General features: G+C 36.1%; 2 protein-coding genes across 2 annotated transcripts; one reads left to right on the top strand and one right to left on the bottom strand.

Moving 5' to 3' along the window:
* Positions 1-734: 734 nt before the first annotated feature.
* Positions 735-3,112, top strand: LOC131660551 (psbP domain-containing protein 5, chloroplastic-like). Its single transcript, XM_058929802.1, has 10 exons — positions 735-1,099; positions 1,178-1,295; positions 1,537-1,586; positions 1,779-1,846; positions 1,931-2,029; positions 2,190-2,249; positions 2,435-2,494; positions 2,598-2,652; positions 2,745-2,794; positions 2,887-3,112. The coding sequence occupies exons 1-10, from the start codon at positions 844-846 to the stop codon at positions 2,983-2,985; spliced, it is 915 nt and encodes a 304-aa protein (XP_058785785.1). The 5' UTR covers positions 735-843; the 3' UTR covers positions 2,986-3,112.
* LOC131660550 (protein TIC236, chloroplastic-like) lies at positions 3,105-13,547 on the bottom strand. The gene is made up of 22 exons (XM_058929801.1): positions 11,987-13,547; positions 10,607-10,805; positions 10,440-10,499; positions 10,255-10,359; positions 9,935-10,075; positions 9,716-9,778; positions 9,258-9,488; positions 9,069-9,152; positions 8,746-8,900; positions 8,185-8,647; positions 7,809-8,039; positions 7,385-7,507; positions 6,792-7,067; positions 6,623-6,688; positions 6,343-6,474; positions 5,429-6,250; positions 5,060-5,340; positions 4,709-4,965; positions 4,340-4,581; positions 4,090-4,257; positions 3,704-3,976; positions 3,105-3,435 (listed from the first exon to the last, which is right to left on the bottom strand). Exons 1-22 carry the CDS (start codon positions 13,414-13,416, stop codon positions 3,295-3,297), a joined length of 5,943 nt encoding a protein of 1,980 aa, XP_058785784.1. The 5' UTR covers positions 13,417-13,547; the 3' UTR covers positions 3,105-3,294.
* Between the last annotated feature and the right edge of the window lie 13,004 nt (positions 13,548-26,551).

The following is a 26,551-nucleotide window of genomic DNA, read 5'->3' as shown; positions in this document are numbered from 1 at the left end:
TGTAGGGTGAAGATTGCCCCCACTTATAAGGACATGTTCAGACCATATATTGTCCGATGTGGGACTGTTAACAAATTATTGATATCTTCACCAAAGACCTTTCTAAAGTTCTCTTTGATAATTTTTGAACCAGTTTAGGTTTCCGCCAACCTCTTTGCTTCGACAACGGGGTATGATAAAATATATATTTATTAAATAATATATATTTATATTTGTATATAAATCTCACATCGGTTATAATAATATAGATATGATAGAATATATATTTATATATATGAGGAAAGATATTTTTACTCCAAGATTAAATTATTATAACTTACTTCACATTTTGAGTTCTTGACCATTAATTATTCTCAATATAATGGTTGAAAATAATAACTAATAGTTTTCTCTATCCACATTTAATTATTTATTATTTTTAACCATTAGATTGAAAAGAATTAATTATCAAAATGTGAGATAAGTTATAATAACTTATTCTTGAAGTAAGAATATCCCAACAATATATATATATATATATATATATATATATATATATATATATATATATATATATATATATATTCAACTCAATCCAACTAATTATAATTTTTAAATTTTACTTTTAATATTAAAAATAGTGCTAACATTACATAATTCCCTCATTATACTTTGTTTTCACACATTAAAGCTTTTATTAAAAGAATCTTACATAGATAGAAACCATAGAAAAAGCATAGGAAAGAGATTGATTATATCACATGCGACTTTGTTGGGGTAAATACTGAATTTAACTTTAAAAGTTGTAGGATAATGTTATAGAAGAGGGTGATCGAATTCGAAGAGTTGCAGTGTTGAGCAGCAATGGTTTTACACTCTCTATGTCTCTCTCCCTGTCCCTCCAACAACAACCTTATTCTCCCCAACAACAACCTTATCTTCAGGAACAACCACAACAACAACAATAATAACACTTCAAAGTTAGTAATCCTTAACCAAAACAAATCCGACCAAAAAAGCGACCTTTCAACTTCTTCTCTAAGACCCACTTCGCAAACCAGAAGGGATTTGATGCTGTTAGGCCTCACTTCACTATCTCTAACATGCCTTCCATTGTCTGGTATCTCTCTTGCATTTTCTGCTAGATTTGAGACACGTTTGTTTTATTATCATAATTCTTTCATATTATGTCTTGCAGCTACTCATGCTGAAGAAGAACAACAAGACCCTAAAATGGCTTCCTTTACAGATGAAGTCAATGCCTATTCTTATCTTTACCCTGTTGAGCTTCCTTCTAAAAAATTTGTCTTCAAATGGTATCTTTGCCAACTATACTACTTACATATTCAGATTCATTGAATAACTGATGTATTCGATCTCAATTATAAACTGAGTACACCGTTACTCAATGTATCTAAAAAAAGATTATAATAGTGTGTGGCATGAGTATGTGTTAATGGAACTATAATTGAAGTAATTGGTTTACAACTCCATTTTTTGCCTGCAATTTTTCATATACTGTTATAGGAAAAGCTAACTCTTTCCATATATTTAAAGGGTAGAATCCCGAAAGCCAGAACGATATTCATCAGCCGCACCACTTTCTCGTAAGTTTCCTTCTCTTCCTTTTAATGGAAAAAGTTTATCTTATAAAAGAATTTCAGAATTGAGATTGTGTTTTGTTGCAAACTTCTTAGCATTATCACAGTACTGATTTTCTGCATAATGATTTTGGTTGATTGTTATGTAGTTTAGTTTCCCTTTTTCTCGATATAAATTTCTCTGTAAATTCCATACAGCTAATGCACGGCTGCGAATTGTGTCTGAACGTGTTGATATCTTTGACAACCTCATCATTTCCGTCACGGTATTTCCTTAACCTCAAACTTGTTGCATCAAATTATATGTATTCGTTCAATGCTTTATCAGTTATTTTTGGCATTAAATTCAGATAGGCCCTCCAAATGCAAGCCTTATAAACTTGAAGGATAAGAGCAAATGGACTGCAAAAGATGTTGCTGATTCAGTTTTAGCTGACAAATCTTCACTGGTAGCTTGTTGCTCCTTTTTCATAGATTTTCGCTCGTACTATTCTTAACTGTTGAAATTTCGTATTTGAAATGCTTTATGTTGCTGAAAGGTGCTTTGTCTGTGATCTGTAATGAAAATCCTTCCAACTTGTTTTTGATATTATTTACAATATTTTGCAGCGAGTTACTTCAACTGAGCGCTCCGCTGAGAGTTCAGTCCTCGACGCACATACTGATGAAGTAAGCTTTAAACATCATTGTTATTTCATACTTATTGGTTTCCACCACATCGACAATGAGCATGTTGTATCGTATAGATATATGATTGTTCATTAAATGAATTTGATATGAGATTGAAAATTTTGACGCATTTACATATTCTAGATCAAATGTATGCACTGTTGAGTTTATCTGTCTTCTCACAGATTAATGGTGAACCTTATTGGTACTATGAATACCTTATCCGTAAATCGCCTAATACAATGGTAAGTATTCCCTCTTGGTGTATTTTTATTTTCTTTGTGGGATAGTTCTGGTGTATGTGATTATGATTATTACTTTGGACTTGTGAATGATGGTTTTGTACAGTCTGAAGAATCGGGAATTTACCGGCATTATCTCGCTTCAACAGCAGAACGAGATGGTATTGACTCTCAAATTATTGCTACTGTAGTATTGCAAACATGCATTATCTCACATCAAGTATCAACTGTTATTAATTGTCATTGATTTCAGGTTATCTGTACTCGATCAGCGCTTCAACCCTCAGCCCGCAATGGAAAAAAGTACATACTCTCTTCCTTTTACACGGTGTTTGAGCATGTGCTCATTTACATATTACACTCGTCTAAATGATTCTAATAATTTTTTTATGCAGATGGGGCCTTTATTTCAACAGACAGTGAGTTCGTTCCGCCTTGTCAGTCCAACGGAAAATTATGTTCCTCCTTTCAAAGATCCCTGGAGATTTTGGTGAAAACTCAAATTTTGTTCTTATTGTATTCATGTAGTAAGTAACCTTTGCGAGGTGAAAAAAATTCATGTTAACATTTATGTTCTTTGAAGACCGAAATTTTGAATGACATCTCTTATTCATCGAGTTATTTCAGAAATTTCCAGACCCCTACTCAAATGATTTATATATCCATTATCTATCCTATTAACAAGCTCAATCTGAGCAAAAGAATGATACATAGTTATCTACTTTGTAGTTTACATCCACCCTTTCCTTTAAAGGGAAGGAGCAAGTTTCATATACCTAAACCTAAGGTGAGAGCAACAAGTCCTAGGTTGTAGCATAATATTCAAAAAACAGGCATAGTATTGGAGAAGATTGTAGGCGCAAATGCAAGCGACTTGTGAGTTGATAGCTCAAAGACCAGTGTGTTGCCATTTCTGAATCCTTCATTTGTCTAGTCACTTTGGCCTGCACCATAAAACAATTGCTTTCTCAATGAGTAACACTAGTTAAAACCCCAATAAGTAGCTTATGAGAAGCCGGTTGACATAAATAGCCATGTCCAAATTGAGGGCATGTCTGGTGTCCGACACTGACATATGTAGTTACATTCAATCATATCATTTTCTCAAATTACTAACGGTGTCGGATGTATCAGTGTTGTGACCATGCTAGTGCATTGTAGTCTTGAGAAGAAGCAAAACTTTGAAAGATAAACTAGTTTTATTGTCATTACCTGAAGACCTTTTCCAAGCTGTACTTCAAATTCTGTTCCAAATGTTAAATTACCGGCAAGAAACTCAAAAGTATCTACCATCGCACCAGAAGATACTAAACTAGAAATCTGAGGCGAGTGCATTATCCGCCAGCTAGCATTGCCAAACTGACCCTTCTTTTCTATCCGCGGCATTAACTTTTGAAGAGTAGTGGTTGCAAGCTTTTCAAGTGTAAGTTGACCACTGCCTTTCGAAATGGATTCTGCTAACTGACTCTCAATTTTTCTGACAGTCTGCATAGGTAGAATATATTGAAAATACCATGCTGCCGGAAGCCGGAAGTCGAATGACAAAGTTTTGAGCTCCAAATTTATCAAACAAGATAACATATAGTAGAATCTTTTACCTCAATAGGTGATAATGTATCCTTTTCCACACTGCCGTGCCAATTGCTAGCCCGGCCTTGAATCTTATATTGGAACTGAGATCCAACCAACGCTAAATCTAGCATTGGATCTAATCCATACTCAGGCTCAAACTTTGCGATATTCAGATGATCCCGTGTTAACCTCACCTGATTTTGAAATGAATTTTATCAACGAAGGCATAAACCTGTGTTGCAACATGGAGGCATAAAACAAACTCATCACACAAACCTGTGTTGCAAGTAGCTCAACTTCACCATTCTCGAATACCAATATGCCCTTAGGTGTTATACATTTGGGATGTGAGAGACCATTTAACTCAAGCTCTCCACTAACAGTAAATATAAGAATCCAAGGATAAACTATCTTCAATTCTGGTCCGAGCACAAGCTTCAAATCACTAAGGCGGGTTTCTATACTTGGTTTTATCCGCATTTTCTCCACGTCCTTATCAACATCACTTGACCCATTCACTGTAATGTTGTTTAAATTTTCAGAAGAGAGAGATATCATTATATATATCGTAAAACAATAATTTGAAAGATATAAGTAAAAAGGGAGAAGATCAAATGCTAAACTGGTTAAAATGTAAAGTATTACCACCAGAGCTCGAGGATTGAGGAGATTTGGTCGTCAAAGCAGATCTTGAACCAAAATACTGTGAAATATATCTTGAAGCAAATTCACGACTATCACTTCCAGCAGAAAGTGCAGACTGATTTGAAGCAAGGGCTTGACTATCGCCACTACCCCCAGCCCGTGGCAAATATACATCTCCACGACTAAGTTTAACATTCCCAGAAATGATTGGTTGCAATATTGAACCAGTTATTTGCAACTGGGAGTCAACCTGAGCACTGACAGAAGTAGAAAAAGTTATCTTGCCAAAAGTCAATAGTATTTTAGATTTAGTAGTCATATCTACATACACCAATGAATAAGAAAATCAACCTTAAAATATTTTCCACATGCACATCTAGAACATCGCACTTCAACTCAATTTTGTCATCAATGGTTTCTTCACTAGTTCTGAGAGGAAGGTTCCCTTTTAAAAGCAGTTTCCCTTTTCTGCCTAGCCTACTCTCCAGTGAGGTGATCGATAACCTATTTGATTTCATTTGAATAGTACCACCAAAGTTGGTTAGCGGATTTCGAAACACTGGTGAAGATATAGACGCCCTTTGGAATATTGCATAGCCATTAAGCAATGGTTGATCAACTGTACCTCTCACCTATTAAATCAATCAACACAACAGGATTTAGAGAAGCGAAGCGACTAAAACTGAATAATTATATGACAGTTATATTGACCAGACCAACCTCGAGCATGACATCAGCATTTCCATGAAGCCAATCAGCATAGGGAGTTAAAGCTGTTATCAGCATCATTCCTCCATCTTTTATATCAGCATCAACCCTGACCTCTCCAACATCTAAAATTTGCGAATATAAACCTTCAAGGCTTTTTGCTAACTGACTGTTCCAAACCTCTTCATTTCTGTCTCTAAAAGTGTTCTTGTTGCTGGCATCGGCAGCGGTCCCTCTATTTTTCTTCCTCACCCAATCAGGAAACAACGTAGCCCCGTTCTGATCTAATTCTTCATCTTGCTGTAACATGCTATTTTGAACAAAAGTAACAGGAATACTTCCTTGAATTAATACATGACCATTTTGGATTGTAGGCTCAAATTTTGCATTGAAAAGAAAACGGCTGGATGATGTTAAAGAAGCAACAACTTCTGCTCGTTCAAGATCGATTCCACCAACGGAACCATCGAGGAGCCTTATTTGCACATCACATTCTGGTTTTGTTAAACTTCCTCTAAGATCTCCTTCCATATGCAAGACACCCTTAATCGGTGCTAACAATGGCTCCAAAGAATGAACAGAATCTGTTGCTGTAGATTCAACAAGCTGAGCAACGGTTGGGACCAGGCTAACTGGAAAGTTTAAGACCGCAAAATGAAGGTTGGTTTTAGGCCCTAACAGATTTCCATCAGCATGAATGGTGGCATTATCATTCTGGATCAAAAAATTCTTCACGTCCATGCCATTATCATTACTATAAGCACCAACTGCCACGACACACTGAGTTTTGTAGTCTCCCAATTCCCAGTCTTCCCCGTGAATGTCAAATTTTGCCTGAAATGACATCAACAAAGAATTTCGGTATTCATAAAGTTGAAAATTTATTCCAACTCCATGTAATAGTAATAAAAACAATGAGTTTTTACCAGGGTGTCTCCATCCCCTCCGCCACTTGCACCGACAGAGCCATGCCAACGACCTTTGAGATCAAATAAATCTGGCAGATTTATATCTTCAAGAACAGCATCATGTGATGAAGCATAATGTCCCATTATTAACTGCAATTTAAAAGCAATTAAAGACAAAGAAACCTCAATGTTTGCAGTGAATTTCATTAATATTACGAAAATATGAACATTGCATGCACTCTTCAAGTATTGTGGCTATTGAAAGGAAAATAAGATTATAGTGATCCCTTGATGATACCTCAAGCAGTTGTTCAGTGCTTGTTGAATATAATCCCACCGACTGCAAACTTCGAATAAAAAAATCCTACAAACATTAATGTGGCAAGAGTTAGTTATTTCTATCATATATCTCAATTTGGTACCAGTTTCGATAAAAAAAACATCCAAGACATAAAACATAATACCACCTTTGATCTAGAGAGAACAGTTGGGTCCATGCTTCGAGAAAGAAGCCTTGCAAGAGGAAGCATCTCAGCAATCTCCGCTCTACATACTTCAAGTTTCATTCTCCACCTGCCCATCGAGGATATAAGACTACTAAGATTCCTAGACACATGACTTTTCAAAAAGCCGTCCCCTTTTCCATCAACAGGGTTGCAATTGCGGTTTCCAGGCAACACATATTCTCCTTGAAGTTCATAATGACTGTTGCTTTGTTCGAAGATAACTTTTTCAATAGTGATCTGAAAAAAAAAGAACATTAACAAACAATCAGTATCCTCAAACACAATTCCAGAATAACTTTACCAATAAAATATACAAAAGCACGAGGTCATTACTACGGCTAGACATTGATTTCATATAATGGAAGTCAATGAACAACTTTGATTAAAATTACAAAAAGGTTATTATAATGGAAGTGTGGTGGGTCCAAAACTCTCTAGTCCCAGGATCAGAACCAGGCTTTGATACCAACTTGAATAATATAGAATGAGTGACTTGTATATTACAACGTTGTTGTACAAATTTATATACTAGAGGGACAGTCCTAGTTACTCACAACATCTCCACTCCACCTAGCCGCCACATCTAGTGATTTACCAAGAACACCAATGAATTTTGGCTTAAGAACAGATAGGATTCCGTGTCCTCTTCTTTTTTGAAGATTAGCCTGGATTTCCGCCTGAAAAATACCAACCAAAAAGCAGCATGTATTATTTTCACTACAAGATCATTAAATAATGCATGGACCAAGTCATAATTCAGACAGAACTGAACATAAAAATAGAGCGTTGAAGAGATAAAATAAAAAGCAACAAAGTCGAAATTTGCACATTGTTACGGTGGAAACCTTGTCTAATCTCCCTAAAGGTCAACCTCATTATGAATTTATGATCCAAATATGCATAGGAGGAGGGCATAGATACGAACGAAAATGACACAGACACATACACGTGAAGTCAAATACATAAAAATGGACTTACCCTCTGAATAACCCCCCTGAGAGAAGCAAGCTCCAGCTCATCTAGTGGAAAATTTTGTACCTCCAAACTAGCTGAAAGACTTTGTTGGATATTGACACTGGCCCCCATTTTCCCTTTTTGAAGTGAAATAAACAACAGTTGTCCGCTTTTCAGATCATCTTCATCACTGGACTGTAGTGGCCTGATAAACTCCACTTCAAGACTTTCATCAGGTCTACCGGAGGTATCCAACTGCATACCATAAAATTATCTATTAGAATTCTTGTCCATGATTATATTGCATTGACGAATGAGCTACTACCATGGAGTCTAATAAACAGTTTCATAGTGTCGCAAAACAAAACACTTTTTAGGAAGACCGAGTTTTATTCCCTACCTTGATACATTCAGGAGAAGCTCTTAACAACCCCGATAGTTGAGGTGCGAGCACCAATTGATTCAATTTGAGACCAGAGAGTGAAACCTCACCAACAAGACAATCTGAACTTCCTTTCTCTAAAAGCTTTCCTTGAAACTTAACTCTTCCAGATGCTTTCAGAAGCAAAGGTTTTGGAAAGTCCAATGTATAAGTAGTAACCAAACGGAAGAATTCAAACTCGTGCATGTTCAGATCAAACTCAATATTCTTGTCAACATTAAACGGAATGACTTTTGGAGCACAAAAATCTTCACTTGGGAGCGAAAAATCATCAGAACTAGATGTTTGAGCTTTCATATAAAAATCAAATGCAGCTGAAGCAGATTTAACAGAAACGAAATCATGTGAAATTATGATATTTCCTCTAGCATCACTAAAAGACCCTTCTGCAGAAGGTGCAGTCCAATTTATATCAAGCGTTCTGCATAGAAAAATAAAATGAGAAAACAATTTCCACAAAAAAAAATCGTATTAGAGACGGGAACAAATCGTATCAAAACAGAAAAGGTGATGACTTACGGTCTTGAAAGAGATCCCAAAATTTTTGTTTCTCCATGTATAACCCCTAGTTTGAGTGGCATCATATGATAATTGGGAATATAACGAAGAAATATTGTTTCAACGGCCAAATTTCCAGAAAAGTTAACATCTATGGCTGTCTCATCCTCTTCACCCTGAGAACAAAAGAGTATATATTAGCAGCATAGGTGTAAGGACAAACTCTAGAGAGAAATGCGGGGAAAGCAAACATTCGAAAATTTGCTTTAGCAAAATCAACGGGACATCTAATTTCCAGTTTTGCAAGTGAGGGAGTCAGTATATATAGTTTACAGGCCATATACCTCCGGGCATATCCAAGCAGTCCCGGCTCCTTGAATCTCACCACCATCCACAAGGCTTGCTCTAATTCCATACAAATCAGCAACCTGTGGAATGCAATGCAAGGTTTCAAATTTCAATCTTACTCAAAACTAGTTGCTGATCCATAAAATTGTAAGTTCCAATAGAAACTATTACCACTTTCAACTTACACAGTTATCAGTGTTGAAAGTAAAATTGGCAGATACATATGAAAATGGTACGCGGTCAAATGCTGCGACTGCACCAGCTTCTCTACTTTTAGCAAGTGCTTCAGATGCTACAGTTGCAGGAGTGTCAACATGTAACGAAGGTGATGTCCTAGAAACCATTGCAGTGCCCGCAAATACAGGATTATCAAGCGGACCTTGGCAATTAAATAGAGCAGTTACTGATCCTGCTAGCTACAATCACTAAACCTTAGTTATTAATGATAGAAATGAAAAACAGTGTTTGATATTAGATAGGTAACTATCACTCTTTTTCGGTAACAGTTCTGTAACAAGTATCAAGAAATGATGATACTTCAAAAATATTAAAGAAATCAAGAAGAAAAATGATATAACTTTATGGTAATGTAGAAAGTAAATTTTCATATCACTTAATATTCATGTTTTCAAATTTAACATACCGGGAACGAGAAAGATTTCATGTTGAAAGTTTTCATCAATGCATTCACTTCAACACCAGGTACCTGGAAATTTGATCAAGAAAATATCATAAGGAATAAGTGGACCGAGTGTTTGCCACATTCTTTCGTTGAACAGCTACATACGCAATATCAGAGAACAGTTACGTGTGTAATTTTTAACATAATTGTGTTTGGAAACGTACATAAGGCTAAAAGTACCTCACACTTAATATGCAATTCTCCTTCCTCGGGGTGAATGCCGAAATCTCCTGATGCTTCTAAAGGGATGCTGCCAAACCAGCCACATGCATTGTGTAAAAATATTCTTTGAACACGAAAACACAAACTTGCTGATATGTTCTGGAAAAACCAAACTATTTGATCACCTTGAAGGCTATAAGTATTTTTTTGGTGAACGATAAAAATAAAGTGCATATGCAATGGCTCAGTTTCCTTTCAAGAGAATTACAATTTCCAAATGAAACATATCAAAAAGGGATTGCACAAAGCATTCTAATTCGGGATAAAGGAAGACATACAGAGAAACACGATGCAGCATCTAATAGTTGGAAGTTCAATCCCATCACGTCTAGTTGTCCGTGAATATTTGGAAAAGTCTCACCCTTAGACATGCAAAAGTGAAGCTGTAACAAAAGGAAACGGTATTTCAAACAGATGAAACAATATCAATTATCAAGAATAAACTAGCAAGTTAAAGACACACCTCACCACTGGCCCTTCCTTTAGACCATGTAATTGGAATTTCGAGGATCCTTTCGAATAGCTGCATAGAACTCAAGCCAGGCATAAATTATATAAGCATGCATAAAGAATAAATGTCTAAATAGGTGGAGACAAAGCTTTGGAACTTTAAATTACTATATACCTTACCGGAACATAAAAATTGTCGATTTTCAAATTAGTATGCCATTCCTGCTTAGTAATGTCAATAAAAACATTTGCAGACAACCAACCACCATCTTTGCATATATCATCTGACCTCCAGGGCTTACAATTTCCGTTCAGGTGTACGTTTATATGGTTGTAGTGGTTACGAAACTTCACATGACCATTGACATTCTCCATCTCCCTGAAAGTAAAACATACAAAACATCTAAATTCATGCAGCTTATCATTTTTTTGAATAAGACTAGAGGTTCCAATATAGAGGTTCGTAGAATTTGGGTTGAGTCTAACTCAACTCTATATAATCGGTTTGTAAAGTGAGAGATGCCTTCCACTTATAAACTCATATTTAGGCCATATCTCATCAAATGTGAGGCTCTTAACAGACACTCTCATGTCTAGGACAGGACATCTGAAGATTGACTCGAGTGGTTCAATGGATGCTCTGATACCATCTTAGAATTTGAGTCGGATTTAACTTAAACTACAAAATCAGTTTGTAAAGTGAGGGAGGGTATGAAGCACAGACTCCGACGCAGACACGTGACACTACTAATTTAGAAAATATAGGACACCGGAACCATATATATATATATATATATATATATATATATATATATATATATATATATATATATATATATATATATATATATAGATTATATATATATATATATATATATATATATATATATATATATATAGATTATAATTAAATAAAATATTAACATTTTCTATAAAAGATTTAAATTGAGAATTAAATTATACATGTGCATCTAAATTGAGCAATTCGTTTCATAACAAAAATGTTCTTAAATAAAATATGATAGCTTTTCATCTTCATTCATCCATCAACTATACCAAAAAGTTAAAAATGATATAATCAAATTCAATGTCTTCACCCCCTTCATTTATAATCACTGCTTTGACAACATCTTTAACCCTCTAGAAGTGTCCAAAGAGTGTCTAAGGTGTGTGACACTTGCCATACGAGTGACGGACACTGAGACGCGGCTAATACCAGAGATGTCTGTTGCAAATTCATTTTCAAGATCTTATCCCATCATGACAGGCTAAACTTTGAAATCTATCTAATGCTGCAAAAGCTGTGTGCAGCTTAAGTAAGATTGAATAACATTTTGGAGTCAAACAAACAGAAATCCCAGCTACAGTTGTTATTTCAGGATTTGCAGTGAGAATTAATTAAGACACTAAATAACATTGTAGAAACTAAAATGACAGTAATGGAAATTATATGGTTTTAGATGTAAAGTGAAGAGAAAGAATAAACTGACTTTGAATTATAATTATGGTTTCGGACTAAATATTCAGAATGATTAAGTAATTGGTGACAATAGTTCTTACCTAACTTCATTGTCTCCATATGCAAGTAGCATCACAGTTGCACCTCTGAAATGAACAGAATCTAACATTACGGGAAGAGTCTCGGTAAGGCCTTCAGACTGCAGAGCATCTAACCCATTTTCTGTAACAATATCTTTATCATCTTCACCACTGGCAACCGATTTTGTAACTTTATCAATATCATTTTCTATCAAATGTCTATCAAGATTCATAGAATTAAAGCATCCAGAAGATGAGGAAGGCTCCTCAGACTTTCCCCGTGATCGACCGCGAAAGTACGCATGTGCTGCCGACGCACTGCATTCGAAAATTCTTTTCTTAACGGCAACACCAGATGCAGATATGTCACTCCTTTTAGACTTCCTCTTAAACTTGTGTTTCCCGTACCTTTTTATAACTCTGGACCAAAACTTAAGCCCTGATGAACCAGGAAACTTCACTCTAAATGGCTTTTCCAACTCCCCATGTTTCATATCATAATCAACACCCTTGTCTACACAATAATGATCATGTTTCCCCTCACTCATGCAGAAAAAGGAGTTTGAATCGGTTGCTCCTCTCGAATGAACACGAGTCTCCTTTAAATCATCCCCTTGGGAGGACTCAGAAACAAAGTAACCAATCTTTGCAGCTTCCCTAGCCGCGTCATCCCGCTCTCTCTCCAACCGAACCGCTGCTTCTTCTTGTGCAAGCCTCCTCGTTCTAGTCCGACGATCAATCCCTTCTTCGGCAGACAAGTTCCTCTTTATACCGCCTTCACTCTCCGGTATCCCTAACCAACTATAGTCCTTCTTCTGCACAATCAACACACTTGGATGTGACAAAACTGCATCAACCACAACTTTTCCCCTCATCAAGCTAGCAAAAGGATGAAGTCGAAGCTTAACAATAGGGACCTCACCACAAGAAAACTCCTCCTTATGAGGCCCAAATGAACATGATTCCAATGTCAAACTCAACGGCGAGATCCTTCTAACCTTTCCAATGCGAAATTCACGCTGAATTCGCTCGCTGATCACTAAACAAACAGAAGGCAGTAGTTTGGCTTCAACATAACCCTTAACTTTATTACTTCCAAACCAAACCAACAGAAACAAACCAGAGATAACAACACTGTAAACACATACCCTTATCAAAAAAATCCTTTCTTTCCAAAATGGGGCAAAGAAAAGAGAAGAAAAACGTGATTTTTTGGTACATTTCAACCTAGACCCACTAATGGAAACATGGTGTAACCTCAACAAGTTTACATTTTGGCAACAGAAACTAAAATCTTGCCTTATTGGGTGTCTGTGTTTGGCATATACAGTGCACCAGTTTTTGGTTTTCTTCAACAAGGTTCTTCTTTTCAACAACTCCAAATGATTGCTGCTAGTGTTGTAAGCTTTGAGAGAAGAATGGAGTTTGATCCCAAAGAATGAGGAGTTCATTATCTTTCTTAGCCCCTCAACGATTGTTGAGATGTATATGATGATAAATTGAGTGTGCTGTGATTGAGACAGAGAGAAGTGTCAAATTGAGAATGCATTTTGATGAATATTTTGTGGAAAATTTGAACTTGAATTGTGTGTGGGAAAGAAGAAAAGAACAAGACAAGATGAATATTTTGTTGCTTGTTTTGATACAAATGGAATAATCAATCAAATATACTTATAAAATGATATATGGAATGCTCTCAAATTTCACTTTTACTTAATTAGTATTTTACTTCCTATAAAATTTACAATACATAATTACATTCTCCTTTCTACCTTATAAAAATGAAAAATCACAAGCTTTTAACTTTTTTGTCAAATTCTAAATTTATCATTTATTTATTCCCTTCAATATTATTCTATAGAAAGAAATTGTATAATTTATGTTATCGTTGCGAAAGTAAAGTTTCTCGAAAAACGGTGAAGCAGCGTTTCATTACAGTAACTGTGAATTTTCAGTGTGATGGAGAGAGAGAGTTGACTTGAAAAGTTAACATTCTAACATTCAAATTAATGGAAGAGTGAAAAGTAATATGAAAGTGAAAAATAGACGTGAATGCTTGAGAATGATGCGTATTTCCTCTTATACAATGGGAGTGGTTGAAATCGAACGCGGAGAGTGAAGACAGGATCATAGTCAACCATTAGGTTGATCTGGACAGTTAGTAATCCTTTAGAGGTAGAATTATCTGCTTTAGACGAGGATAAAGAAACACATGTGTTTAGACGAGGATAGAGAAACACCTCTTTTAATTAATTTTGTTGTGGAACCAGAGTTGTTCAATGAATGATGAAACAGTGCTTCGCACGACGGTCTTGGTCTTCTGATACGGTGGAGATGAGACTGATTTGCAAGATTAGCACTTTAACGCCTAAGTTAGTGAGAGAATGAAAAGTGATGTTAGAGTGAGAATGAATTTGAATATCTGCGAATGACATGTTTTCCCTTATATAGTGGGAGCACTTTTAACCAAAAGTGGTGAATGTGATGTAAATCGCGGTCAGTCGTCTGATTGATCTAGACGGTTGGTAATGCTACAGAGGTGGAATTATCTACTTTATCAACCATAATAGTATTCAAGCCACTTGATTCGTCGTTGCATACATCTTTTCAGAAAGTGAACATAATTTCAATTGTCATCAGAGTAGGCATCCTGACCTACATGGGTGAGCTCCAAGGAACTTACGAGTTCTGTTCAAATGGATAAAGACTAAGAAGGAGAATCTGTTTGCCGGCCACCTATTCTAGATGCACAAAATATGACTATTGAAATGTGCGCATGATAGCTTTCATCAAATTCATGTACAACAAAACATGGAAGGTAGTCATCAAAGGATGGACACATCCAATTGTTATTATGTTTGACTTGAGACTTCACACACAAGAGAGGGTGAATTGTGTAGTTTGAAAAATTTTGGTTTTGAAAGTTTTTGGCAAGTTAAATCAGAGTTTAAAAACATTTTCAAAAAACTAGGCAGCGGAAGGTAAATTGCATAAATTGAATAATTAAGAGAAGAAGAACACCAAGAATGATACACGTTCAGTAAAAAACGACTTAGTCCTGTCCTCAAGAATTAGTGTTGAGAGTTTCCAATAATAGTTGAGAGCTTTTAGTAAAAAAGGATCACGAACCCCTTTATACAAATAAAAGATCGTTGATCTTCAACCAAATATTACAAGATGATAAATATGGGCGTTTGTGCCTTTTCTTTGATATATTGTTGAGAATGAAGTGGTTAATCTTCCTTCTCAATAGTGCATTGAAGCTGTTAGTCTCCTTCCCACGAACACAGACCTTGGAGCGGTACGTCTTCAAGTTCCAAAATATTTGAGCTCAATACCTTTGGTTTTACCATGACAAACCAAAGAACCTACGCGATTTTAAACGGAATAATCTCTAACCTATGCAGATTTTAATACCAAACTAATCTTCAACCTATCTTGGTTTTGACTAAGCTAACCAAGAGTCAATGAAGATTTAAACAATGACTAATCTTCAACCAAAACCTAGGATTGATCACACAATCCCCAAATCTAAGCTTTTATCGGGTTTAGATTTGAACCACAAATAATCCCTAATTCGACAGTATTCAACCAAGGAGTATACAAAATATTTCTTTGGTCAATTTTACAATTATACCCTTTTTAGAATTACAACATTATCCTCACTCATAAAGGAACTTTTCTCACAAAATCATTTGGCTATAACATCTAGTGAGATAAAGTTAAATAAAACATTAGAGAGAGAAAGTGTGAGAGATGGAAGTGTCATAACACGATTCTGGATGATTTGAAATGAGAAATGAGGCATCTATTTGTTGGCAGGAGGTGTGCCCAAAATAGAATTTGCATTTAACTATTTTTACTATTAGCTAATCGATTGGACAAAAATGCTAATCGATTAGATATTAAAAACTAATCGATTATAAGTTCTCAAATTGAAAGTTTAAGGTATATAGTCGTTGTATAGAGTCAAGGTGCATTCAAACTAGTTAGGGCCTCATGTTGGTGCATTTCTAATCGATTGACTATTTGATCTAACCGATTAGAAAAGTCAAAATTTTGCCCATGGCTATTTTGGTTGCAACTGATTCATCGGATACAACTTCCATATGTTTTTCAAAGTGTTTTCTTGTGATAAAGCATTTGAAAATAAGTTATAGTATGTGTTTATAGCTTTATACTTTTACAGAAAAGTCCCTTTACTTACATAATTTTGCTCACTTACTAAATTAGGAGATTAACTCCTTTTTTACAAGCCCTTTGTCAGATACAATCTTTTGAGTTGACACTGCTTGAGATCACTTATAGCTTTAGATTATTTCCACTTTGTTTGCTTTTTCGGATAGTCAAGTTCATTAAACTATAATACTTAGGTTTGTGTCTTTAACCGTTAAAGTATTGTGCTTGAATTATCATTAGTTGTCCTTGTTGTGAATTCAATGCCAAGAACAAAGTATAAAACAAGGAAGAATAAAGGACAAGGAAGAAGAGGAACACAAGAATTGGTTATAACTGCTATTCTTTCACTTTCTCTTAAAACAAGATTACAAGTTTACAAGAATAACAAATAACCTCTCTCACCCTAAATTAGGATTTGCAGCTTAGTAATGATGAGAGACTAGTATGCTATTTATAATAAAACCTAACATACTAACTAATGGGCTTTTTCAGCAAGGCCCATTACACAAGCCAACTTAATAAACAAGCTAACTTAACAAATTAGGGTTTAAACACTAAAACCTAATTTAACATGCTAACAACCCTAGCATCTTCGACATCTGCATGCTAGACCCATCTTCGACTACAGCATGCACACTTCGACACCAGCATGTGAACAATCCTTCGACTTCATGCTTAACTCTGTCGAACTGTCGAACCAAGAAGCTACCCTTCGACAATACTAGAGTTCGATCCAATATCTCACAAATCTCCACCTTGGACCTAACTCTACAACGTCAAGGAACAAACTAGCTTTCTTCATGCAGCTTTATCAACTGCATACAGTGGAAAAACTTGCAACTCGGCAATGTCTTGGTGATCATATCAGCAGCATTGTCTTCAGTCAAAACCTTCAGCACTTGGACTTCTCCACGCTCGATTACTCCTCTGACGAAATGCAGCCTCACATCAATGTGCTTAGTTCGCTCATGATAGGCTGAATTCTTCGACAGGTGTATTGCACTTTGACTATCACATTTAACAGTGATACCTCGACCTTGAAGTTTCAGCTCCTTCGCAAAACCTTCAAGCCACAATGCTTCTTTCACAGCTTCAGTTAGGGCAATATACTCCGCTTCAGTGGTTGATAGAGCAACAACCTTCTGAAGTGTTGCTTTCCAACTAATTGCAGTGCCAAACATAGTGAAAACATATCCAGAAATAGATTTTCTGGAATCCATACAACCTGCATAATCAGAGTCGACATATCCTTCTATTATTGCTTTACTATCTTCACCCAAGGCTCCACCATAAATTAGGACTCTATTCAGAGACCCATTTATGTACCTTAAAATCCACTTCAATGCTTGCCAGTGAGCCTTTCCAGGATTCGCCATGTACCTGCTTACAAGACTTACTGCGTATGCTATGTCGGGTCTAGTACAGACCATAGCATACATCAAAGAACCAACTATATTAGCATATGGGATGCTATTCATATAGGCTCTTTCGACATCAGTACTGGGACACTGATCAATACTCAGCTTGAATTGAGGGTTTGTTGGAGTCACAACTGGCTTCGAATTCGACATACCAAACTTTTCAAGAATCTTCCGTAGATATGCCTCTTGAGATAGGCATAACTTCGACTTTTTTCTATCTCTTCGAATGTCAATTCCAAGAATCCTGGAAGCAGCTCCCAGATCCTTCATATCGAACTCCTTATTGAGTTCAGCCTTCACCCTCATCACATCTTCGACATTGTTGCTTGCTATGAGAATATCATCCACATAAAGCAACAAAATAACAAATGAATTACCAGGTCGAAATCTGAAGTAAACGCAGTGGTCGAACTGACTTCTAATGAAACTTATGCGTGCCATGAACTTGTCGAATCTCCTATTCCACTGTCGAGGAGATTGTTTCAGCCCATACAAAGATCTCTTTAACTTGCACACATAATCTTCCTTCCCCTTTTGGACATACCCTTCAGGTTGCCTCATCAGGATCGTTTCATCTAGATCACCATACAAGAACGCAGTCTTCACATCCATCTGTTCCAGTTCAAGATCGAACTGTGCCACCATGGCAAGCAACATTCGAATGGACCTATGCTTCACAACAGGAGAAAACACATCATTAAAGTCGACACCTTCTTTGTGAGTGAAACCCCTTGCAACTAACCTTGCCTTGTATCTTTTCGACGTCACTCCTTCAATTCCTTCCTTAACTATGAAAATCCATTTACAGCTGACTAACCTTGCCCCAACAGGTTTCTTGATCAGTTCCCAAGTATGATTATCATGAAGAGATTTCATCTCATCATCCATGGCCTTCAGCCATTCAGTCTTATTTCGACTCCTCATAACTTCCTTATAGTCTCTAGGTTCTTCGTCTAGAACCTCACTTGCAGAGATTAAGGCATAAGCTATAAGATCTGCATATCCAAGTCTCTGAGGTGGCTTGATGACTCTTCTCGACCTATCTCTCGACAATAGGTAGTCATCGTCAGTTTCCTCAACTTCAGCATCTTCTGCTTCTTCTTCGACTTCATCTGGGATATGCAATTCAGCATCAACATGCTCCACCTCAACAGGAATCTCTACATGTTCCAGCTCTTCGTCAGATGTTTCTGTACTTCGACCAACATCATCAGTTTTCTTAAAAGCCATTTCAGCTTCATTGAAAACTACATCTCGACTGGTGATACACCTCCTGTGACCTGGCTCTAGGCACCATAGCCTATAAGCTTTGACTCCTTCAGGGTATCCCATGAACATGCATTTCAGAGCTCTAGGTTCGACCTTGTCTTGCCTAATGTGAGCATAGGCTACGCAGCCAAATACTCTCAGTTTGTCGAGATCTGGTGGATGTCCCGACCAAACTTCTTCAGGTGTCTTCATATCTAACGCTGTCGAAGGACATCTGTTTATCAGATATGTTGCTGTCGAAACAGCCTCAGCCCAGAACACCTTCGTTAACCCCGCACTAGTAAACATGCATCTGACTCTCTCCAAAATAGTTCGATTAAACCTTTCAGCCAAACCATTTTGCTGTGGAGTACCTGCAGTAGTTCTATGCCTTGCAATACCAGAGGCAGCACAAAAACTGTCGAATGCCTCATTGCAAAATTCAAGGCCATTGTCGGTTCTCAACCTCTTGACCTTTCTGCCAGTCTGATTTTCAACCAGAGTCTTCCAACTTTTGAAATTCTTAAAAGTTTCATCCTTAGTCTTCTGGATGAATACCCATAATTTTTTGGAATAATCATCTACTATGGATAGAAAATACCTTGCTCCTGAATGTGATGGACACCTTGCAGGCCCCCAAAGATCAGCATGGATGTAATCAAGGGATCCATGTGTTCTTTGTTTACCTTTGTTGAACTTCACTCTGCAAGATTTTCCAAGTACACAGGGTTCACAAAACTTCAGCTTTTCGACTTTGTCTCCACCAAGCAGATTTTGTTTCCCTAATTCGACCAGACCCCTTTCACTGACATGGCCCAATCTCATGTGCCAGATTTCTGTTTTCGACAAAGGTTTCATGGATGCAACATTTGTTGAACCACTTACAACTTCAGCCTCAAGGGTATACAAGCCTTGTTTCTTCACGCCTCTCAAGACTTCCTTTGAACCCTTCATGACTCTTAGGATACTTTTCTCTCCTTGGAAAACATATCCTTTCTTGTCGAATTCACCAAGAGAAAGCAGATTTCTCTTCAAATCAGGAACATACCTGACTTCAGTCAACAACCTTATTGACTCATCATGGAGCTTGAATCTCACAGATCCAACACCTGCAATCTTGCAAGCCTTGTTGTTTCCCAGCAATACTGATCCACCATCTTGATCACATAATTCCTCGAACAAGTCTTTGTTTGGAGTCATGTGCCAAGTGCAACCTGAATCCATAATCCACTCCTTCTTAGAGTCACTGCTTGAAACCACAAGAACATCAGATGATTCGAAATCATCTTGAACAATGGCAGCGTTGCCATTATCCTTACCTCCATGATATTTCAAGCGTTCAGGGCACACCTTTCTTGTGTGACCCTCCTTCTTACAATGGTAGCATCGAATGCCAGATGCTTCGCCACTGTAAGTCTTCGACTGGCTTTTGCCTTTCTTCTTGTCGAACTTACCATCCTTTCGTAAGAGTTTTCCTTTAACGGGCAAACCTTCGCCAACAGTCGAAGGTTTATGCTCCTTTCGTTCGTTCAAGTCCTTAGAGTACAAGGCTGATTGAACTTCTTCAAACGTCAGGGACTCCCTTCCATACAAGAGAGTTTCTTTGAAGTGAGCATGTGATCGAGGCAAAGAACACAATAGTAACAGCGCTTGATCTTCATCATCGATCTTCACATCAATATTTTCAAGATCAAGAATCAGCTTGTTGAACATATCCAATTGCTCAGCCAATACTTTGTCTTCAATCATCTTGAATGAATACAAAGCTTGCTTCAGGTAGAGTCGATTTACCAGCGATTTGGTCATATACAAACTTTCAAGTTTCACCCATAACCCTGATGCTGTCGTCTCCTTTGATACTTGCCGGAGAACCTTATCACCAAGGCTCAACAAAATTGCGTTGTGTGCTTTCTCGATCATATTTGTCTTCTCCGCTGCCGTCAATTCTGCATTCATGGCTGCCTCTCCCTTCAACGCTTCCAAACAACCCTGCTGAACCAGTAGGGCTTTCATCTTCAAGCGCCACAGACCGAAATCATTCACTCCGGTGAACTTTTCAATCTCATACTTTGTTGAAGGCATCTTCTCCACGCTCACCGCACCAATTTGTTGTGAATTCAATGCCAAGAACAAAGTATAAAACAAGGAAGAATAAAGGACAAGGAAGAAGAGGAACACAAGAATTGGTTATAACTGCTATTCTTTCACTTTCTCTTAAAACAAGATTACAAGTTTACAAGAATAACAAATAACCTCTCTCACCCTAAATTAGGATTTGCAGCTTAGCAATGATGAGAGACTAGTATGCTATTTATAATAAAACCTAACATACTAACTAATGGGCTTTTTCAGCAAGGCCCATTACACAAGCCAACTTAATAAACAAGCTAACTTAACAAATTAGGGTTTAAACACTAAAACCTAATTTAACATGCTAACAACCCTAGCATCTTCGACATCTGCATGCTAGACCCATCTTCGACTACAGCATGCACACTTCGACACCAGCATGTGAACAATCCTTCGACTTCATGCTTAACTCTGTCGAACTGTCGAACCAAGAAGCTACCCTTCGACAATACTAGAGTTCGATCCAATATCTCACAGTCCTTATAGTTGTCATCATCAAAAATTAATGTATTGGTTAATGGTTTATCACCTACAAAACAAGGTTCCACATTCTCCCCCATTTTATGATGACAATGCATCTCTCAGGAGAGGTGGTAAAGGAAACAATATGGATATATTTGAAGTGATAAACTCCCCCTGAGTTAGATTAGAGAATATAACCTCCACCCCCCGAGACCGAGAGTATACTTCTCCTCCTTTGTCAAAATAAAAAAGGCGGGTAAAGAAGCATTGCAAGAAATAAATATGCGAAACAAGGGTATTTTAGACATTTAATAAAGAAAAATATTCCATTGCTAAAGATTCAAGTTACATAAGGGAAGTTGCATACGAATTGCGAAATTCAAAATGTAGAATGGAAATTTGTTGAATTGAAAGTACAAATAAAAAAATAATAATTACAAACTGACACATAAGTGACTCTATTCTATGCCATGATTTTCACCAGTCCTTGCTCTGAGTTTCTCTACATCCTCGGTTATGGTCTGGAAGAGATTAAGGATTTTATCCATCTTCGTGTTCTCCTTCTCCATTGGTTCGTCTTCCACTCCTTCCTTACATGACGAGTCTTCTTCTATTTCTTCGTACTTAATGCAGATTCTAATTTCATTTAGAACGGTGTGTGTGATTATGTGGCTTGTTGAGTCTTCTGATTCTCCAAATTTGTTTATGTTGAAGGTAGTTAGAAGTTTTGAGATCATTTGTCTGTAAGGTTTCCAGCAGTTGGGATTTCCCTACATCTGATCATGTGTTTGATTATTTCTTCCATCCAACTGGTTAGTATTTATTGGGTTAGGAGCCACAAGGGTACTATGTCTTCTTTAATAACTAACACACACACACACACACACACACACACACACACACACACACACACACATATATATATATATATATATATATGTGTGTGTGTGTGTGTGTGTGTGGTTTATAACTCTTGGAAACAAGATCCTGGTGATGAGGTAATGGAGGATTCTAACTTTTGGTTTCAAGTTAGTGGAACTGAAAGGAACCTTCTTCTTTTCCATGGATTTAATTACAAGAGAGTTAAAGGCAATGAATGTTTGGAATTTTTGAAGCCTATTGGTTTGTCTAGATTATACGTCAATCCTTCAAAAGGTATTTCAAAAATCCTTCTGATATGATCCTTGTGGAATGACTATTTCTACTCCTTTAACATAAGTTTCAAGGGACGTTCCTATGAGTTTTAGGTTAAGATATAATTTTCTTACTAGGTTTGGGAATGTTTTTCCTGGTGTTTGGGTAAAAAATTCCTTGAGTGAGGCCTGGCAGATTTGGTGATAGTATTTGTGACCTTTTAGTAGACTTGGTTCTAAGCACCAGGGTTGAATTACTCTATTGGTTAGTATTATCACTTTTTCTTTTTCTTTGTGATTGATTTGGCCAGTTTCTTTTTCTTTGTGATTGATTTGGCCAGCAAAGAGGAAATGTTTTGGTACTTCCTTGGTTTGTTTGCTTGAGGAGGACATAGTGGATTTTATGGCAAGAGAAAGATCTCACAACATAAAAGGATATAGGAAAATAAGAAAAAGACGCAAGAGAGAATGAAAAGAGAATACCATTTTATAGTGTGTTTCCTGGAGGATTTGAGCATGTGGAATAGGCAACCTTTAAGTGCATATTGTGTTGTTCAAAAATCAAATGCAATTCTCCTTTTTTGAGTATTCTAATTGATTAAATATTCCTCTAATCGATTAGATTCTTCAGTGTTTAAGATTTTGGCGATATCTACATAAATGTTGAGATCTTATTTACTTGACGCGCAAGGTATGCTTGAATTTGATCTGAAAATACACCAGCCAAGGTTTTCTAATCGGTTAGCAATATGTGCTAATCAATTAGAACATCGTATTTCAGCATTCTTTATGCATTGTCGGGCTTTTGTTGGATTTTCCATTCTTATGCACCCCATTGTCGATATTTGCACCCCTTTTGCTAAAAAATCTTATTTTATGGGTTAGAAATAATTTATTTTAAATGATCAAGTAATTAAAATTATTATTTTAAGGGTTTAATCAAATTTTCCTGAGCTTTTCAACCTTAAAATAATTTTACCTCCTTTATCAAAAATTATTTGATATATATTTCTCTAAAGTGAAGACACCACATGGTGTATCCTTCTGCAGGCATCGTTGGATGCGATAGTTGGTAAATCCATAAAAAATGGATAGGTCCATTACATACTTATTCCTTCAACTATTGACATTTGCCATCATCGTCAAAGAATTCCATAAATTGTGTATACTACTAGAATATACTGATGTTTTGTACAGTTTCTTCAAATAATCATTTAGACTTCAAGTTGAAAAAAGTTCCTGTAAAACACTTAAGGTTTCACCTTTAGTGCCCATATCATCTTCTTGAGCCCATGTGCAATAGTCATAAAAGGTCTAAGGTGATTACCTTTATATCTTTTTAGTTTAAAGTAAAAAGATTTCAAGTGTGCAGTTTTCTTACTGTGAGTACCTTTATATACTAAAAACTTCTCTTTTTTTAGATCTTTATGTTCCAATTTTGAAAACGTATCTCGCTCATTGGGTGCCTTTGAGATATTCTATCTTCTATGTTGGAAGACGATTCTTTTATGTTTCTCCACGGGATTGATATTCAAATGTTGAAGAAACTTCTTCATCTTCTTTTTCGTTCCTTGAACAAGAGGTCGTTCAACGACTGAGTACATTCTTTCAAAGAATTGAACTGGAGTTGTATGATATGAGCAAGATGAGGATGATGATTCTTGCATTTGTTCATATTTAAGTAGTTAAATAAGCTCGTTCATCTTCTCTATGATTTCTTTCTTGATTTTTTTTTGAAATTCATGAAGCCTCCTATCTATAGATTTAAGAGTTGGATTAATTTTTCAATTCTTAATTCTTAGATATTTGTTAGAAAAACAGTTTCCAACTAAAATCCTATATTTCTAAAAATATAAGAACATCAATGACTAATATCTACGTCTTCTTCATCTTGTGTGTTCATCTCCTCTAGTTTCATACTCGGAGAAACTCCATATATCTTTTTAAGAGTATCCCACATTTTCTTGGCGGCTTTACAATGACAAACAATAAAAAGTTTACTATCATCTAAATACATTATTAAAAAACTTCTTGGTTTTAAGATCTATATCAATCTTTCTCTTTTCTTCTTCGGTCCAAAGAGAATAGGGTTAATTCACTACTTCATCATCTATTTGATGAAAGGGGTAAACCAGATCTTCTACAATTATTTTCCATAATTTATGATATAAGTTTTCAAGAAAATTTTGAATTTAGCTTGCCAAATATAAAAATTGTTATTTATAAAAAATGGTGGTGAATTTAACAAAGATCTTGTATTAGAAGTCATCTTCCTTCTGAGACAATTAGTCTTTAAACAGAAGTTAGGCTCTGATGCCACTTGTTGGACTTGAGAATTCACACGCAAGAGGAGGTGAATTTTGTGGCTTGGAAAAACTTGATTTTGAAAACTTTTGGCAAATTAAATCAGTTTTAAAACATTTTCAAAAAACTAGGCAGCGGAAAGTAAATTGCATAAATTAAATAGTTAATGAAAGAAGAACACCAAGAAATATACAGGTTCAGTAAAAAATGACTTAGTCCTGTCCCCAAAAATTGATCTTCATGGTTTCCAATAATAGTTGAGAGCTTTTAGTAGGAAAGACTCACGAACCCTCTTATACAAGGAAATGATGGTTGATCTTCATCCAAATATTATAAGACGATAGATATGGGTGTTTACGTCTTTTCTTCAATATATTGTTGAGAGTGAAGTGGTAAATCTTCCTTCCCAACAGTGGATTAAAGCAATTAGTATCCTTTCCACGAACACAGACCTTGGAGCGGGTAGTCTTCAAGTTCCAACATATCTAAGCTCGATACTTTTGGTTTTACCAAGACAAACTAAACAACCTACAAGATTTTGACCGGGCTAATCTCTAACATATGAATATTTTAATATCAGTCTAATCTTCAACCTATCTTGGTTGTGACCAGGCTAACCAAGAACCAATGAGGAGTTTAACAATGGCTAATCTTCAACCAAAACCTAGGAATGCTCATATAATCCCTAAACCTAAACTTTTATCGGGTTTAGCTTTGAACCACAAATAATCCCTAATTGGATAGCATTTAACCAAGGTGTATGCAAAATATTCCTTTGGTGAATTTTACAATTTTATCCTTTCCAAAATTACAATAGTATCCTCACTCACAAAGGAACTTTTCTCACAAAAGTATTTGGTTATGACCTCTAGTAAGAGAAAATTAAATAAAACTTTAAAGAGAGTGTGTGAGAGATGAAAGTGTCAAAATAAGATTCTATATAATTTGAAATGAGAAACGAGGCATCTATTTATATGCAAGAGGTATGCCCAAAATGGAATTTGCATTTAACTCTTTTTACCGTTAGCTAATCGATTAGACAAAAATGTTAATCGATTAGATATTAATAACAATCGATTATAAGTTCTCAAAATGGAAGTTTAAAATATATAGTCGTTGTATAGAATCAAAGTGCATTCAAACTATATTGGGCATCAAGTTTGTGCATTTCTAATTAATTGGCTATTTGATATAATCGATTAGAAAAGTCAAAATTTCGCTCATGGCTATTTTGACTTCTCCTGATTCATCTGATGAAACTTCCATGTGTTTTTCAAAGGGTTTTCTTTTGTTAAAGCATTTGAAAAAAGGTTTTAGTGTGTGTGTGTGTGTGCGCGCGCGCTTGTAGCCTTATACTATTATGGAAAAGCCCATTTTCTTACACAAGTTCACTCACTTACTAAATTATGAAATTAAATCCTTTTCTACAAGCCCTTTGTTAGATACTATATTAACTACTTAAGTTCACTGACTTGAGGCTTTAAATTATTTCCACTTTGTTTTCCTTCTTCTGATAGTCAAGTTCATCAAACCACAACACTTGGGTTTTCATCTTTAATCGTTTAAGTATTGTGATTGACTTATCATTAGTTGTCCTTATAGTTATCATCATCAAAAGTTGATGTCTTGGTTAAAGGTATATCACCTGCAAAACACGGTTCCACATATTGCTAATGATGGGACCCAATCCCTAAATCCAGAAGTAGATT

The sequence above is a fragment of the Vicia villosa genome, linkage group LG3 (genome assembly GCF_029867415.1).
Source record: "Vicia villosa cultivar HV-30 ecotype Madison, WI linkage group LG3, Vvil1.0, whole genome shotgun sequence".
NCBI lineage: Eukaryota > Viridiplantae > Streptophyta > Magnoliopsida > Fabales > Fabaceae > Vicia > Vicia villosa.
Note: the sequence above shows the minus strand (reverse complement) of the source record. Positions and strands in the feature narration are given on the sequence as shown.